The sequence below is a fragment of the Choristoneura fumiferana genome, chromosome 19, assembly GCF_025370935.1.
Source record: "Choristoneura fumiferana chromosome 19, NRCan_CFum_1, whole genome shotgun sequence".
Classification (NCBI taxonomy): Eukaryota; Metazoa; Arthropoda; class Insecta; order Lepidoptera; family Tortricidae; genus Choristoneura; species Choristoneura fumiferana.
The window spans coordinates 3,153,686-3,171,527 of record NC_133490.1 but is presented as its reverse complement, the minus strand read 5'-3'; the positions used below and the strand labels follow the sequence as shown (position 1 = coordinate 3,171,527).

The 17,842-nt window shown below is 34.1% G+C and overlaps 1 protein-coding gene and 1 long non-coding RNA gene across 2 annotated transcripts in view; one reads left to right on the top strand and one right to left on the bottom strand.

Moving 5' to 3' along the window:
• Positions 1-3,720: 3,720 nt before the first annotated feature.
• Positions 3,721-17,842, bottom strand: part of Treh (Trehalase) — a 67,735-nt gene continuing 53,613 nt past the window's right edge. The window contains exon 15 of the mRNA XM_074102863.1: positions 3,721-5,900. Within this exon, the coding sequence (XP_073958964.1) occupies positions 5,774-5,900 (127 nt within the window). The 3' untranslated portion in view covers positions 3,721-5,773. The remainder of the gene's footprint in view (positions 5,901-17,842) is intronic.
• On the top strand, positions 9,552-11,105 carry LOC141438845 (uncharacterized). Its single transcript, XR_012452518.1, has 2 exons — positions 9,552-9,664; positions 10,923-11,105. It is a non-coding gene; the product is annotated as an uncharacterized lncRNA (long non-coding RNA).

Genomic DNA, 17,842 nt, shown 5'->3' with positions numbered 1-17,842 from the left:
AGTTAAGCTCCAATTTAACTACAACGTTTTAGACACCAAATTGGGAATATTTCGCCGGATGACAAGCAACTCACAAAAATTTCAACACTGCTCTTCAAAAAGTCGTATCTAGTTAGTAATTTCATACTGAGATACGGGCTTTGTTGTAAGTAGGTATTTGGTACTTAGTGACTTATGCTTGTCACCCGACGATTTGACGTTTTGAAATCACATTTTTAATAAATGCAATAAACATTCAACGATTATTACTTACAGCGAACAGAAAACAAAATTGTCTACTTAAACCTATTATTAACAACTAGTACACCTAATAATACTCATGATCAATACCTAAATAGAACTTCTAAGAAACCATTTCTGTCCCAAATAACATTAGGATTGTAAAGAAGCCATCTTGTCTATGTGTAGTGAGCTTGTGACATTTTTTTTGTGATTTTCATGCCTTTTACTTACATGTCAAAAAAAAATTGAGCGTACATTAATTTAGGATAATAATATTTGCGAAATGAATATGAACATATTAGTTATTCATACTTTAACTTTTTAACTCGCTCCATCGTTTTGACTTAACAGAAGCAAATGTCAAATAATATAATGAGAGTTTTAGTAATAGACTAGTTGGCGCTAAGCATCGTGAGGTCCGTTTGACAACTTTGAGATTTGCGTCACGTTTGTGTTTTTTTTTTATTGATGGCTACGAGGACATTAGCCAATGACAAAGTTAGGGAAACAGTTGTTATAATATGATAGGACGGTGATAGGATTACGGATAAAATTTAGGATCAAAAAGGATTGGAGTTAACGGATTGGTTAATTAACTAACTGTGACAATCATAGCAAAACTGTAATGTCAAACGGCCCACTCGATACTAACGCCATCTAGCGATATTTCGCCCCTTATTATTTAGTAGAATTTTTTTTCCAAAAAAAGTGTTATATTAGCCAGCTGTCAATTTTATTGCAAAATTGGCAAGTTGACCTGATAATTATGGTCAGTAAATACAATCCTAACGTTATTTGTATTGTATACACAGTACTTTTCTGACTACGGACTTTGTTCAGGATGTAAGGTGTTTAGACAGATTCTTCGATAGCCATACGATCTCGGATGAACTGTGATTAGTTTTACATCGGACACTGTTAATTAGAACTTATTATGTCGCCGGATCTGGTTCAACTTGTTATTAAGAATAACAAATACGTTCTCAATAAAAAAAAATCATAGAAGACACAGGCATAACACAGAACTGACAACGTACTATCGCTTATGATTAAGGCATTGAAGAAAGCCTGAAATATGTCATTACAGCGTCTAACAATTAAAGAATCCCCCTAAACAAAATCTCTTCAACAAATTAATATTATTTGCACTACAATTTATAAAACAAACAGTAGTGCAATGAACATTTGCTTAACTCTTAATGAAAATATACTAAAATGAATTAAATCTCTTATAAATAAGTAAAACAGAATAAAAGCGTCTCGCTTTACATAATGAGCATTTAATCAATATTTTATTGATTGAACATTTTAGATAAATTATATAAATAGAAAATAGTTTCATAATGAGGGTCTCTGTGGAGATTAGTTGGCGCTAATATCGTGAAGTTCGTTTTTCAAATTTTGACATTTGCGTCACGTTTGTGATTGATAGAACAACTAAATGAGCCAATCACAAGCAAGACTGTAACGTCAAACGGACTTCTCGACACTAACGCCATCTAGCGTCCTTTCACCCTTATTAGAAAAAAAACAGAATAAAGTTCTAAATTGTCCAAACCATAAAATATCAAACACTAGTTGAATAGAAATGTGATTTCAAATCGTCTTTTGACACAAAATTGTATACAAAATATTGCTTCTACATAACATTGAGCTATAGTAGTCTTGGGTAAATATTTTTATTTCAATTGATTCAGAACATCAATTAAGGGATACTGGAAAGCCGGTTTAAATTTTATATAACTACTGAATTAAAGTTTCTATCTAACCTTATATTTCACTTGGTCATCAAAACATTTTTTTTCTCTAAAAATAACACCACCCAAAGCAGTTATTTATCTATCTTAAGTCCGGCACTGTTTTATTTTTGTCATAAATTTAAGTGACAAGTGAAATGTAAGTTACAATTTGGTTCACAAAGCTGATGTCGAAGGAGCGTTTTTTTTCTCATTTAGAAAACCAAATCACGCTACTCATATTAAAAAAATACACTCGTTTGACCTCAGCATTAAAGTGAAGACAGTTAAGCATTGAATTGTGTGTAATGTACACTGGTAGTAATATAGTACCCAAAATGAAGCTCCTAAAATTATATATACAAGTCATTCACAGCACTAGAAAAACTGTTATTTTACTAACGCCATTTTCTTAAAATAAAAAAGTCATCGGAAGCATTTTGTTGCTCGTTTAGTCTGTAGCTATTAAATGTTTTAACAAATACGACTTTTGTACGGTAAAACTGAAGAGAATAAGCTTTTTCGGAGGAGCGTTATTTCCTCGAAAATTTTTTATACGGGGATATGTCACTTTACTACGCTAACTTTTTTCATTTGGTTTCCACTGGAACTCAAACTCGCAGTATAATTCCGAGTTCAAAATGCCTAATATTAATTTATCATATTTTATCTACATGCATATCATAACTTCCCTATTATATGTTCAGAAACGACTATCAAATGGCCTTTATTAAGAAACCTGGTATCTGCGGGTGCATCTTAATGTTCACATTAAAGTACAGTGCATCTTAATGTTTACATTAAAGTATCGGTAATACTTTTTTAACAATGCATATCTGTACATATTGTAGAAAACATGACATGCATGTAGATAATAATTATTTTTCAAAGTCAAAGTCAAAATACAGGCCATATCTGAACATATTATAGAAAACTTATGATATGCATGTAGATAAAGTTATGTATGCGGCTATACATAATTAGGCATTAAAACACTCGTGTGATCTTATTATGAAACTCGCCTTCGGCTCGTTTCATAAAACCACACCCGTACTTTAATGCCCCTCATTATGCACCAGCCACATAAATAACTATTATACGACAAGCAAGCATTGGCTAAGATATATCGATGAAGGTATGTCATACTCATATGAAAAAATAAATTTTGCATCTCGCCAAGTGAAAATCGCCTGCCATTGTTGTTCTATGACGTCAGCAAATAAACCTAATTAATTTTGTATACTAGGTCAGCATCATCAGCCAGAAGACGTCCACTGTTGAACAAAGGCCTCCCCCTTAAGCTATGCCCACACCTCAACTTGCGCCGATCCACCGGCATTGGATAGACATGCGCTAGCGGGACGCGCTGCTGTTCAACTAATTTTGAGGCATGCGCAATGGCTTGGGCATCATCATCATCATCTCAGCCTATATACAGGGTGGCCCATTTATATCGGTCAGTATGGGAAAGTCTGAAACTATACGACATACGAAAATTTCTTCTTAGGAACCATGACATCGATTTTAATAACAAGAAAAACTGCATTCATGCATTAAAAAAAAACCTGTACTCAGCTCGGGGAATCGAACCCGGTTGTTTTGAAAAAAAAAAAAAACTTCGAATACCTACTAAAATAAATTAAAGTATGTGAAAACAATGCATTTTATTCATTTTAGACATAATGTTTCATGGACACATTTACTTCTTAAGACGTACACAATCGATATCTGAATAGAAAATAAGTTTACCGGGTTCGAGTACGGGTTTTTTTTAAATGCATGAATGCAGTTTTTCTTGTTATTAAAATCGATGTCATGGTTCATAAGAAGAAATTTTCGTATGTCGTATAGTTTCAGACTTTCCCATACTGACCGATATAAATGGGCTACCCTGTATACGTCCCACTGCAGGGACAAGCCTCCCCTCAGAATGAGAGGGCTTGGGCAGTAGTTCCCACGCGGGCCCAGTGCGGATTGGGAACTTCACACACACCATTGAATTGCTTCGCAGGTTTGTGCAGGTTTCCTCACGATGTTTTCCTTCACCGTAAAGCTCGTTGTATCCACGTACACTAGCATCCACGTGGTTTACTAATATTTCGGCGAATAACGTTTGGCAACCTGTTTCATTTGGCAACTTTTCATTTCCCAACTGTTTAATATTTCTGAAACTGTAAATATTTCAGGATTTTTATAAAACTAACCTAACCTAACCTAAAGGGTGCTACACGATGGCCCTGAAATAAATTATGAAATATTTACAGTTTTAGAGTTTGCGAAATGAAAAGTTGCGAAATGAAACAGGTTGCCAAACGTTACGTTGCGAAAAGGCAGTACTCGGCATCCACGTACAGTCACCAGCATTAATATCTGCCACAGCGGAGCTTGCAAAAATATCTGATACATCCTTCCGGCCCTAGAAATTAGTAGAAATAGAGTCGTATCAGATATTTATGCACGCTTGTTGTATCAGATATTGGTGCTGGTGACTGTACCTATTCTTTTCAATGAGGGCTACCGTTTTCGCGCTCACCAGTTGGCGCCACTGTAGACAAAGGTCCTGCCTGAACTGAAGTATAGTGGTTAGTTAGTTACTGCGGGCGTGAAAACAAAATTTACATTTAAATCATATTTAACCTTACAACCGTAGGTACCATAAAAATATCGAGCATGTCATAGTGTTACGTAGTCCCGTTTTGTTAGGAAAAAAGGGAGGACAAAGGTTTCCGAATGACACTGTCTCAAAACACAGACAATCGTTGCCCCGTAACGCATATTTGCCATAATTAATTTCAGGTGTTGCAAAATATTCGCAAAATTGTTCTAATTATAAATAAACCCGCGTAGCTCACCCAAAAACAGTGATATTTGACATTTCGGAGACCTCACGCTACACTAGCGCCTCTAGCGGCGAATTCATACGCGATAGCCCTCATTGTCCTCAGACTACGATCACGGTGCGGTGTCAGAGGACTTGCACGCACAGACGCTCGCTTAGTAGCTGAATAAAGGAGCGACTACAATGCTGCTTAAAAAACGGTGACGGTACGGAATCGTAGTGACGCATCGTATGCGCACCGTTTCTATCACAAGCCCTCCACACCGCTACTTAAAATACGCAGACTGTGCGGAATCGCAGTGAGGTGCCGTAAACGTCACGACTTTTGGTAGAGAGCATGCAGTAAAGTCCTGGCGTTTACGGCACGTCACTGCGACACAAAATACAGATAGTTCAGAAGTCAATCTCCTGTATGTACTTCACTTTTCATACCTACGCTCGGCGGTCGCTCTAAGGTTGTCAACTATGGCTTATGCACAAAACCTATAGTGGTAGTGGCACTCTTATCTAGTTGTTTGATTTATTGTTGATAATGAAACGGGAAGAATGAAAAAATAAATTAATAACTAAAATATTTTAAGTTTAATGTCATTGTTATTTATTATAAATTTGTCACAGAAAATATCTTGCGACGATTTCGTTATTGGCCAAATTCACGATTATTTCATTTAAACAACCGTCCACTGAACAGTTACGATAACTTTTTTTTGTTGCTCCATTATTGCACAAAAAGTTCACAGACGCGTGTCTCAAGCGGATGGCACTCGCGCTCGCACTGGTCCCAACCGGCCCGAGATACCGTGTCCGTGAGCAGTGTCTATGTGTGCGTTGCTCGAGCGCACTTATGTGGAGATTGACTTCTGAACTATCTGTGTTTTGTGACTGCGATTCCGTACCGCCACCGTTTTTTAAGCAGCGGTGTGGCCGCACCTTAATACAGAATAACTTAGAAGTGACGTCATTGCAGCAAGGTCTTTCATCGAAGCCGCGCGCTCTTCCCGTTCATGCTACGCAATTCGGTGTACGGGCGAGAGAAAAACTTCACGTTTTCACCGGTAGAGAGCGGTACGTAGCTGTGCGCTCTTTTTCGATACATCATGAGCCTGTGGACAAAAGTTTAATGTTAATTTTTATCACTTAAGAGTGCCGCCAGAGTTGATCACCCACACAAGAACATATCGTGTACCTAATGACAGCAGGATTTGGCATTTACTCATTCATTTAGTTCATTCTCCTTTTGTGCAATCAGTTCTTTTTGTAGCTGTGTCTGTCATTATCATTCACTACAACTCTCGTGGCAATAGTTATAATTATTAAGTCACAATTTATATTATCAGAATATGAATTCTTATAGATAAGTAAAAGATTTTTTGTAAGACTGAATCTTAGTCTATAATATTCGGTCCTCTTAAAGCAAAGGCGGTATCTAAAAAAAACTTTTCAGTTATTTGTACCATTGTGTAACTTAAGACATTAACCAGATGGTTTATATAACTCAAAAGTGTTTTTCTTTTGAGATACCACTTTTTGTTTTATGAGGGCAGTACTTTACACAAGAGTAACTAATAATACCTTACACAAGACCCAAAACAGACATAATTATTTTATACTATAGACGTACACTTTGTTTGTTTCTAATTTACCCATTAAAAAAATCTATCTCTAATAAAAAGCTTCACTATTCCAGTTTAACGGACTTCTTTTCATCACGTTAAAGTGGAAAATTATCACAGGATGGAGACGAGGTGTCGGGAAACAGCTAGTTATAAACATACATATAGTTATGTTAAGTATTACAGGTATAATATACCGATAAACAAACATACGCGAAGAAACTATTTGCAGAACAGTTTTGCTATCTAATCTTGGTGTTAAAGTGAATATTTATTTAATTTTCATGGCGCTTGAACACAGTTTTCCATGTAAATTTGTATGTATGCAATGTTAATTAGGTATACGAAACGATAATAGTTTGGGCCTTAATAATAATTATTATTATCTAGCCTGGATTGATGTCCCACTGCTGGGCAAAGGCCTCCCCCCCATGTCCTCCATTGGCCTTAATATGGACTCCAAAATGTTCCAATAATTCGCCCACACAATCGAATGTGGCATATGCCTATAAGTAAACTATATTTCTTTAGATATACATATGTATGTATGTATATATTAACTTTACTATCGTAATTGAAATTTTTATAGCGTTTGAATCGAACCCGGGACCTCAAGCTTCCTAGCCAGGTTCTCTAACCATTGGGCTATCCGGTTATCTAAGGTTATGGTACGTCTGTATGACATTCACTGTATCTAAACATATACAACTCGTGATTGTCACGTACTTGAAACTTTAATGATGCATCTGTGTGTATTGCACATCTTTGTATAGGTAATTATACTGCAGTTTATGTTAGTGCCATCTTGGCCTTGCTTACTGTAGCCTCGTAAAGCCCAATTAGTGAATCACAGCTCAGGACTTATTGCAATGTGACATCAAACTCAATAATAATAATAAGTCACATAAAATTGTATTATTCAGTACCTATGTCGTAACAGGTATTAATATTTTTTACCTTATTTAATATTAATTACTTAAATCTAATTTTATTATTTTGTACTGTTCTGATTTCTTTAAAAAAATATAATTTGAGTATAATTTTTGTATGTAATTTTGTTTAAATAATGTAATTTACTTTGTTTATTTTAATTTAGTAATGTTTTATTTAATTTTGTAGTGCCTGCTAATGTTTAATTATAATTATGTAGGTACTTCAATTGTTTAAATAAATGAATTGAATTGATTGAATTTAATTTTTAATATTTAAAGTCCTCTGTTTAAGGTGTAAGGTGAAATTTAATATCGTTCGGGTAGCGGGCAGGTCGCCTGGAAACCCATAAAGGTTCATTAAAAAAGCAACACTATCAAATTAACTGTCTGAAAGTTCAAATAAAGTGGATTTACAGTAAAGTTCAACTTTCATTCAAAGGACAGTTAGTTTCATCTCGTACAACCTCTTTGACCAGACCAAGCATTTATTCAGGTTTTAATTAAAAACATTCTTACAGATTTCTGTAATGTTAGCACATGTACCGTGATAAAAAATAAACATACCAAGTTAAGTGCATAAAAAACTTTCAAAAATGTATAAAACTATAACTTGTACGACTTGTAATGATGTCATAGGTTCTTGCCAAAAAGCTATTAGACCTCGTGACGTAAATAAAAAAGAAACTCTACAAAAAACAACTTTAATAACCTAATGCTTACGCAACAAACGAAAAACAAACTTAAAACCACGGTGTTCAGAAAGTTAAATCAATTAATCAAAGTCAAAATATATCTACTTACATACCTATTTAATTTAGGCTGTACATAACAAGCACTTATAATGAATATCGAAGAATCTACTATCGGTTCGGAAAATCCTAAGAATCTGGGAGAAACAAGAAGGTATTTCTTTTTTTTTCAGAACAAGTGTTCAATATTTACACCCAAAACGCACAAGACACAACTAATTTTTCCAACACTGCAGATACCTATACTCTTTGAATCTCTGTCTTCAAAAAGCGTATCCCTGGATCGCCAATGCGTATTAGAAATATTTACAAAATCATTAATTGAGTAAGACGCCTTGGATATTGTTATTGATGTCAGATTTAATTATTATAGTACTGTCCGTCCGTTTTCGGTTTATGACACATTAATGTCAAAAGGATCGCATTTACCTACTAATCTCTTGAAAGCTAAATGGATTTTTTTTTCCGAAACACAGCAGTATAAGAACTGCTTCTTATCTTCAGGATTAGAGAGAGTAACTGTAGAAATACATGTGATAAAAAACATGCCATAAAACTTGTATTAAGGTTGACGTTCATTTAAGTATTTTTTATCATGACGACGCAGAAGTGCAAGAGTTTTGTATGAACACAATAAATATCGTAATGTTTGTTAACAAACATAAATGAATCCGGAACGTCCTGTAGCGTTGACGTGAAACTATTTTATCACGCTGTATACGTAGATTATAACAGCGAAGTCTTTTGTGAAAAAACACGCGAGTTTACGAAGTGAAGTTCCACATTATCAAACTTTGCAGAGTAGATAAATTATTCGTTATTTATTTATTCACGATTGTATTAGCAACTTTAAATTGGATATGTACCATTAGCTAAATTATTTTAACGTTAAATTTGCGGCATAAGCATGTTTTTTTAGTAAATTGTAGGTCGATTTTCGGTTGCAGTTCGTTACTACTTATATTTTTAGTGTTTCTACTCTTTTTTCCAGGCCCCATTAATTTAGATACGCAACTGGGTCAATCCAATATTTAGTGCAGCTTGTTGCCATGGTAACGCCCCACTGAGTTACTTATTAAAAGTATGATTTTATGGGGTACAAATCCACTAAAAGTTACTTTAGTTATGACAGTTTTAAAGCAATTCCTTCATGGTAAATCTCCTAAGCGTGCTAATAGTATAAATTGCAAACTTTTTTTCTAACAAAGCGTATCCACTTATGTCTCCTGAGTCACGGCACAGAATAACAACATTAAAAAGTTGATTGACCCAACTACAAAATTACCTATGAAGGCTCAATTTAAAAACGAATATAAATTCTAACGACTTCAATTGATTTTGTCCCATATTGTTAATTTAGCAAGGTCGAATATTGGTATACATTTATGTGGTCGATATTACACACTATGCCTGTAAAAGGGTCAACACAATTTGTACTGTTAATTCCCTGTGTACAGAAATTCAGTGCGCTAGCTGTGAGTAAATAAGCTGCGCTAAAAGTTGCGCGGACGCAAGATCTCGTGAATATTCGCTAGTACTGTTCCGACGGCCCGACCGACCGTGCGCAACCGAGGTATCCAAGTTGTTTTAAACCTAAGTACCTATTAAATTCTGAAAATAGTTTTTTAAAGAAAAAGTAACTATTAAAAGTTATTATTGAGTAAGATATGTTTTTTGTAAAAACGCAGTGTCGCAAAATATTTGTTCGAAGAGTTCGAGGTTAACTTAAGTGTAGGTATTTTGTTAAGATATTTTCCGCACAAGTTTTTTTTTTTTTATTCGACTGGATGGCAAACGAGCAAGTGGGTCTCCTGATGGTAAGAGATCACCACCCATAAACATTTGCAACACCAGGGATATTAAGATTGGTTATTGGAATCTTTTTGTATTTTTTATTTCAATTCCAAATTTTTTGTTACTTTTACGGTCATCCCGTAAAACCTATATCGAAAATACAAACTGAAATATAGATGCCTATGTTTCAGTTTGTATTTTCGATACCAGGGATATTGCAGATGCGTTGCCAACCTACAGGCCTAAGATAGGATACCTCAAGTGCCAGTAATTTCACCGGCTGTATTTTCATCTTTATTTTAAACTACGAAATTGTTTGCAAATGTTTAGGACGTATTTATGTCCAGTGAACCGTTTTGTTACATCAAAACAAGAAACAATTCCGAGTTTTTTGTCAATAATTTATTGATGCTAGAGACTAGGATGCCTTATAGGTTGTTCTTTACCTATTTGTAATACCACTTGTCGGAAAAAATCTTGCTTTACTGTTTACTGAACTGAACATGCCTGTAAATATTGTTCAGGATATTTTAATTGTGGTTGAGAAAGCCTACAAATATAACAAAGGCGAAGGTTTGTATGTGTCTGTGTACGTTTGTTATTCCAGGATGGATTTGGATCAAATGTGGTATGTAGATCCCGATATTCCCACGGGAGCAGGATAAAATTTCGAAATTTCAACCGCTGGGTTTAGATAAGAGTCATGTTTGGCACGGTTGATTTTAAAGCGACGTTAATGAAAACAACGATGTAATTTTTGGTAATTCCCGTGAGAATTTAGCAAAATCCCGGAATTTAAATTCAACTGCCTGATCCCACTAATATTATAAATGCAAAAATTTGAGTCCCAGGGACATAGGATAGTTTTTATCCGGGAAAATTGCATAGTTCCCGCGGGATAGGGATACCTAAACGAATTCTACGCGGACGGAGTCGCGGGAAACAGCTAGTTAGTAATAAAAAGTAGTGAAGCTGATTTAGTAATGTGGTCATTTCTGTAGGTATAATAATTAAAATTAAATTTTATTTTTTTACAGATTCGACCACACAATTGGACATCAATATCGGCATTATTACACAACTGTTTTAAAATATGGGGTTTATATCTGGGGTGCGTGCATGCAATTTTGTATCTTAGTACACGGTAATATGTGTTAACGTGCAAGCGTGGCACATAACTTAACTATTTTGTGTTTGTGGCAATAAAATTATCAAACATTGTCGTTTTATTCAACCCAATATAACACTTCTAAGATAAATCACATAACTATGTAATAGCACTTAAAACTAATTATTTACATACCTACCTAGTTTCTTCGTTTATTCATTTTACATAAGGGAAATAATATGAAAGTATCTCCTCTTAAATAACTCTTGTTTTTCTATTTAAATAGTTTATTATTTTTCTCCAAAAGAGATTATTATTTCGTGAATTATCGCAAGTGTTTTTTAATAAATAAATAAATAACATAAGGCGAAAAAAATATCTAACAATTTCTACTTGGATAACATTTAAAACTGATCTAAGAATATAATACAATCTTCAGACTTTGTGTACACATAAGAAGCAATACAAACAACAGGTACACTGAGATTTTTTTAATAAATAAGTCCTAAGCGACCTGCGTAAGCGACATCAAACAAAATAAATTACCCTTTTTTCCTGCAGAATTTATTTAACAACATTCAAAACCGTGAACAGTATAATGCAAATTGTATATGGCTTTGTTAGAGCTTAGTACACATTAGATAATTATAATAATAGCGAATAGATACAGATAAATCACTGAACAATGCCAGTAGTGCTAGTACAAGGTCACTGAGTTTTTTCCATTTCGTTCACGGTACAATTCATAAGACTGTATAGTTTTGTCACACAAAATGTTCTTAAAACTATGCTGTCGCCGCCGGTAGTTTGAAAAAAATACGTAGTACTAAAAATCACAATGTCTTCTCAACTAGGTAATATTAATAAAGAGAAGTGATCGTGTCCTGTGTTTGTTTATTCTTATAAATTAACTCAAAAACTACTGAACGAATTTTAAAAATCATTCCCCTGTAGAAAGTTTTATTATCAGTAACTACTACATTAAAATTTTATCCTAGGTACGTGTAAGTTGTAAACTTCTCACAGGACGCAAATGAAGCTTACATATTTTAATTAACTTAAAAGATCATCGAATTTCACAACAGCCTCGTATTTCTTACAACTACCGTGAGACATACATAATCATTAAAATAAAATACACAGGTCGCTAAGGTATTAATAATCGAGGTATGCCCGATATGTTTCGGACAATCCGTGGTTCATTGTTAAGGTGAGCTGATACCTATATTTTATTAATAATTAAACTCGTAAATAGTTAGTGACTTTTAAATTAAATCGGTTGCTTTCTTGACCGCATAATAGCAAGTATAGTTGTATTATTGATATGGATCTCTGCGAAATAACGATTGGAATAACCCAAGACATGTACGTGCAAAAATACCGTTACTTAATATTAAACAAAAAACTTTTTAGAAAGTTATAGTTACTGAGTATTGTGAGTATGGTACAAAAAAACTATAACAATGAGAGCAAGATCGGTTTTGTCGTAATGGGATGCAAAAACCATACTTAGGTGAAAGTAGGTCAAGCTATGAGCATTTTAGTTGCGAAAATTTTGCATTTTTATTATGTAACTGAACTACGCGAAATTTACTTTTAGAAGTCTCAGTTTCAGAGTAATAAGATAGCACTTCTCTAATGATTTTTGTTACATTTATTCAATTTAATTGATAGCCATATTGTTTTTCGTGTTTTTGGCTATCTATCGCATTTGATGCAGACCACGCTGTCGTCGATATGGTATGGAAATGATGGTGGTGTGGAAGTACAAGAAGAAATAGTACATGTAGAAAGAATAAGTTCAAAAAGAATGTCATGATCATGATAAACAAAGACAGCTGACGGCTTGGTAAAATAGTAATGTAAATCGCTGCCGCTTATTTCTGTGCCTTATTCCATCATACCTCAACATTACAGTGTCATGCTGACAAAGTAACAAAAGGATGTGCGTTATTTAACGACCTTGTAAAACGATAATTATAAATAATTCTAGGCTTATACGACATTTTTAGTCACATGCTAGTTTAAAACATATCTATTTACCGTAACGTCTCTTACGATGTTAAAGAAGGCGTAAGCGTCAACTACAGGTATGTAAAAGGTAGTCGCCAATTTCAATGATTTATACAGCCACTAACTGGAAAAATTTATGTTAAGCTCAGTTTATCAGTGTGGAGGGTGTTAGGTACGCTTAAAACAACTTTAAATTAGATTTGTTTTTTCAGTAAGTAGCCATTAGAATCATCTCGGCCTCTCACCGGTCTTGGTCTCCACATTCTACTGCAGATCACAGGCGTCTTTGCGGAACGAGAGGGCTTGAACCGAAGCTCCCACGCGGGCTCAGTGCGGATTGGGAACTTCACACACACCGCTGAATATTTTCGCAAGCGTGTTTCCTCATTCCTTCCCCGAACATAAATTCCGAAAAACTGAGGTGCGAGCCCGGGTTCAAACCTAAAACATCGGTTACACGATCATCATTCAGCTCATCATTCTGGTCATAATGATGACAGAATTACCCTGTAACCCTCGCATACCGACGCACTGATGGTCCAGGTTAGTCATAGTCATATATCTTTATTCCATTGACACAAACAATTATGCACTAGCTTACGATTAATGAAAATCACATGTTCTGAATAGTATATTCGTCAATCCGATGCGAATGACAGATAACCAGTATGATGGACTGAATCGACGGCAGAAAGTGCGTGTAACCGAAGTCTTTGAACCTCTGCTTTAGAGATCAGGTCAAAGCACAATCAAACCACAATTAGTATTTTATTCCTACCTTTAACTTAATTTTAATTAAGGGGCTGTTTCACCATCCATTGATTAGTGTTAACTGACGGTTAAATGTGATGCCGTCTCCGTCTATTCGAACAAAACAATAGAGACGGCATCACACTTAACCGTCAGTTAACACTAATCAATGGATCGTGAAACAGCCCCTAAATATAATTACTTACAAATTATCAATTACTACAGTGTCAATTTGATATCAAAACTTTTTTGCGAGCAACATAAACTTTAAATTAAGGCAAGAATCAATTTAAACTCAAGTTTTTATTGCAAAAAGTTTTCGACAGTAATTTTAATTGGCTGCAGGAAGAAATAAGCAGATAATAATTACAATTTTAAGTGAACTTTTTGTGTAATTGCTTTTAAACTGATATGTTTCAGATATTCGGAACAAGGTCGAGTGAACGCTGTTATTGTTAATACGGCATTAAAAATCATATGTGAATTGGAAGGGACAATATTTACACAGACTGTTTTGGAATTAAAGTAAAGAAACATTTTTATATTTACCTATCTATTTTATCATCATCATCTCAGCCTATATACGTCCCACTGCAGGACACAGGCCTGCTTTCAGTGTATCTATTTACAAAGTCAATATTCACGATTAAAGCATGGTAAATACTAAATGTTAGGAAATGCAAGTCAATGTAATGCACCACCGCTGAAACAAATAACTAAGGTAGGCATAGATTTGGCAAATCACGTTAAGAAAGAATAAGAAAATGGTCTACATGTTCAAACATGACCATGTCAGGAAGGCATTTATAAAATTGTTACATGAGTTAAACATACCTATACCATTATGTGTTCGCAACCGGAGTCTAATTACAAAAACCAATAATTTTAGAGTTAAAAGTTACCTACTAAAAATATATTATTTAGCGGCTTTAATTCGGAGAAGCGAATGCAAAAGGATTTGAGCCAAGGTTAGAAGACAATCACTAAGAATCTCAAAATACGAAACGTCGCATGTTATCAAATCTAAATAGCTATACTTGATATTTCCCAACAGAAATTTTAAACTATTAGCAGGTTTACATCCTAATCTATTTCTAACATTTTGTCCTTATTTCTAGATTATTTGTACACATTTTCGGTTAAGGTATTGTTTTTGAAAAGACGATATTGTTTTTAAAAAGTTTTGATGCTTGAATAAATTTAGAAGCGCCGATTAAAATATAAAAAAGGTCCTTTTTCCAACTGTATACTCTGTTTCTGGTATTATCTACTTTCTTTATGAATTTAAACCCTTGCCTTATCCGTGATCCCAAAAAGGAAACGTATATCATTAATTTAAGTCGCAATACGTTTGATGTATCCCGCTGCGACAATTGTCTTGACTATAAATAGAACATCCTGTATGAATCTGATCTGCTCTGGGAAGTTATGAGAATACTGAGGAAGTTACGTACGAAATGAAGTTAGAGATAAAGGAACTATAAAAGAGTTAAACGCACATAGAAATAAATAGGATATTCTTTGCAAAGATATTCGAAACAAATATACGACTTGCGGATCATTTAAAAGCGGCTATTACCTAAAATTTAATTAGAAACAAACTTTTTACGTTAAATTATTTTCAGTCAAACCTTCAAGAATATAAAGGAATAAATTTTATAGGATATACATACTCCGTGGTATAAGTGAGTACATAATACTTCCTTAATTTTCTTTAGATTAAAAGAGAATATACAAGCTGTGTGTTAGAACGTGATGTATTTTTATGGCTATCGAGCGTTCTATCGCGTTAAAATTTCCTAAGCGCCAAAGTAAATAAGTACTTTCCAGGGGTTTTAAAACAAACCTGTTAAATCGAGTTCAATCTAGTGCTGTAATCTAGAAAAACCGTAAACGACGGTCAGCACTAAGCCAGGACGTGTCTCAGACAACCTATTAGAATTAGCTCGCGCACGCGCAGTCACGACATGAGATTATGGCTAGATTGAACCACACAAGGTGAAGAAAATGTTCCAGAAAAATCTACTAACTGTCTACTCGGGACTCGCACTTAAAGTCGTATTTTTTAAAGCAAACCTTCAGAATTGCAAGGTGTAAATTAATCAAACGCTTGGAGTGCGGCGTCCAAAATAAAATTGGAGACGCTTAAGACGGTTATACGAGCCGATTAAGTATGCGCGATGCAAGAAACAAATAATAAATTAGCGGCATCCGACAGAAAATTTGTTAAATTAGAAAAGTTCACAATTAGGTTAGTTTTTGGAATCACATTGATTTTCATTGGTTAATGGTTTAGTATTTTTTTGAGGAATAAAGATGTGTGTTTTGATTTATGTCTATCACTTAGTATGACTGGGCCATGTTCCGCCACTCTGATAAATTTAAAACATTTTATGGGACAGATAACAAAAACTTATCTAATGTGATCAAACAAGCCCTTGCTTGTATTTTAAAAGGAAATAACTTAAGGAAGTTACAGGATGTTTATATGTAATCTTATAGGCAAGATTTCAATGTCGAGACTACTCGAGGCATCAGTCTTCCGCCTATTACTATGAACCTTGATTGATATACCTATGGATGTACATGCGTATACTTCTTATATTTTTTTTATATCTTGGTTATGGTCGCTAGATGCGGTGTCTGAAGATGACAAGTGACTGGACACAAGATATAAAATGGAAAATACTGTGATTTTTCATATGTAAAATTCCAAATACTAAATCGTATTGCGAAATCTAAAAATATGTAATTTCCTTTTGGATTGATTGTGTCTGGCCTGGAATGATTACCTAAAAATTTTGAAATTCTAAAATAGATTAGGGTAGATTCATAGTCTAAGCCAAAGTGTGACTGGATTGGCCATTTTTATTAAATATTATGCAAAAATTATTACGGCAACCCGACCCGACAGTGGAAGGTGATGAATAGAGGGAAAAATTGGACTTATTTTTGCATGGCCACAGTTTGCATATGCTTGCAAGCATAAAAGCATTTTTTCCGTCAAATGCTTTAAGATGGCGGTAGAAAGAAATGGCGGATGCAGCAGTGATTGCAAACGTATTAGATCATAATAGGTATGAACATAATTTAACTCAGACGTCCGAAAGCTGGATAAAAATCGTTACACGTGGCCTTGTATTGAAGCAAAGTATTTATAAATCCAAACAAAACCAGCATTGTGTTGTGTAGTTGTCGTCCCTTGAGTCAATCAATGCTAACCGCCATTCTTAACTGCTAGGTCATTTTGCAATCTAGAAATTATTGACACTTCCTTCAATGAACGCAGCATTTTTTTTTTTCAATGAAATACTATATACTTAAAAAACTTTGTTTACTTTCGATTTGACGTAAAAACTTGCAATTTAATGTTTTTTAGGAAGTGATGTTATTGTGCAATGTGTAATTGTAAAAATATATATCTTTCAAATACTAAAGTTTTCTTTATTTTAATTAAGTATATATTAAAAATTAAATAATGTAACTCACAAAAATGGCGCTTACGTCAAAAATAAAATAATGCGTTCCTAAGCGTAAACGCCTTATGCACAAAAAATATTCATGCCATTATTATACCTAAATATGAATATAAGTAGGTTTCAAAATTATAACGAGCAAGAAAAAAGTTTTGAACAATAAAAAATATTATGTGATAAAATACCGTTATAACTTTGACACTTACTTAATCGATTTTTAATTATTATACTTAGTTCTAATATACATAATACATTGCAATTTATCACAATCTTTAAACATGATGCTATAATATCAAAGTCACTGGGTAATAATTTATTTATTTACAATTTAACATAATATGGGGGTTACCATGAAAATGAATGTATTTACCACCATAAACCTTAGCCTACTTTTTATAGGGATCCAAGTACATATGACATTAACATTTATGTCATTAACAGTTCGGCAACAAGGGCATAAGACTTACATGACGTAATATAATGTTATTCACGTTACTATACTAACAACAGATATGGCTGTATGGATAACATTTCCTTTGCCTATCCCTAGGCAGAGAGATGAATGAAAAAATAAAGTTATTGATACTACGGTTACACAAACAAGATAGTA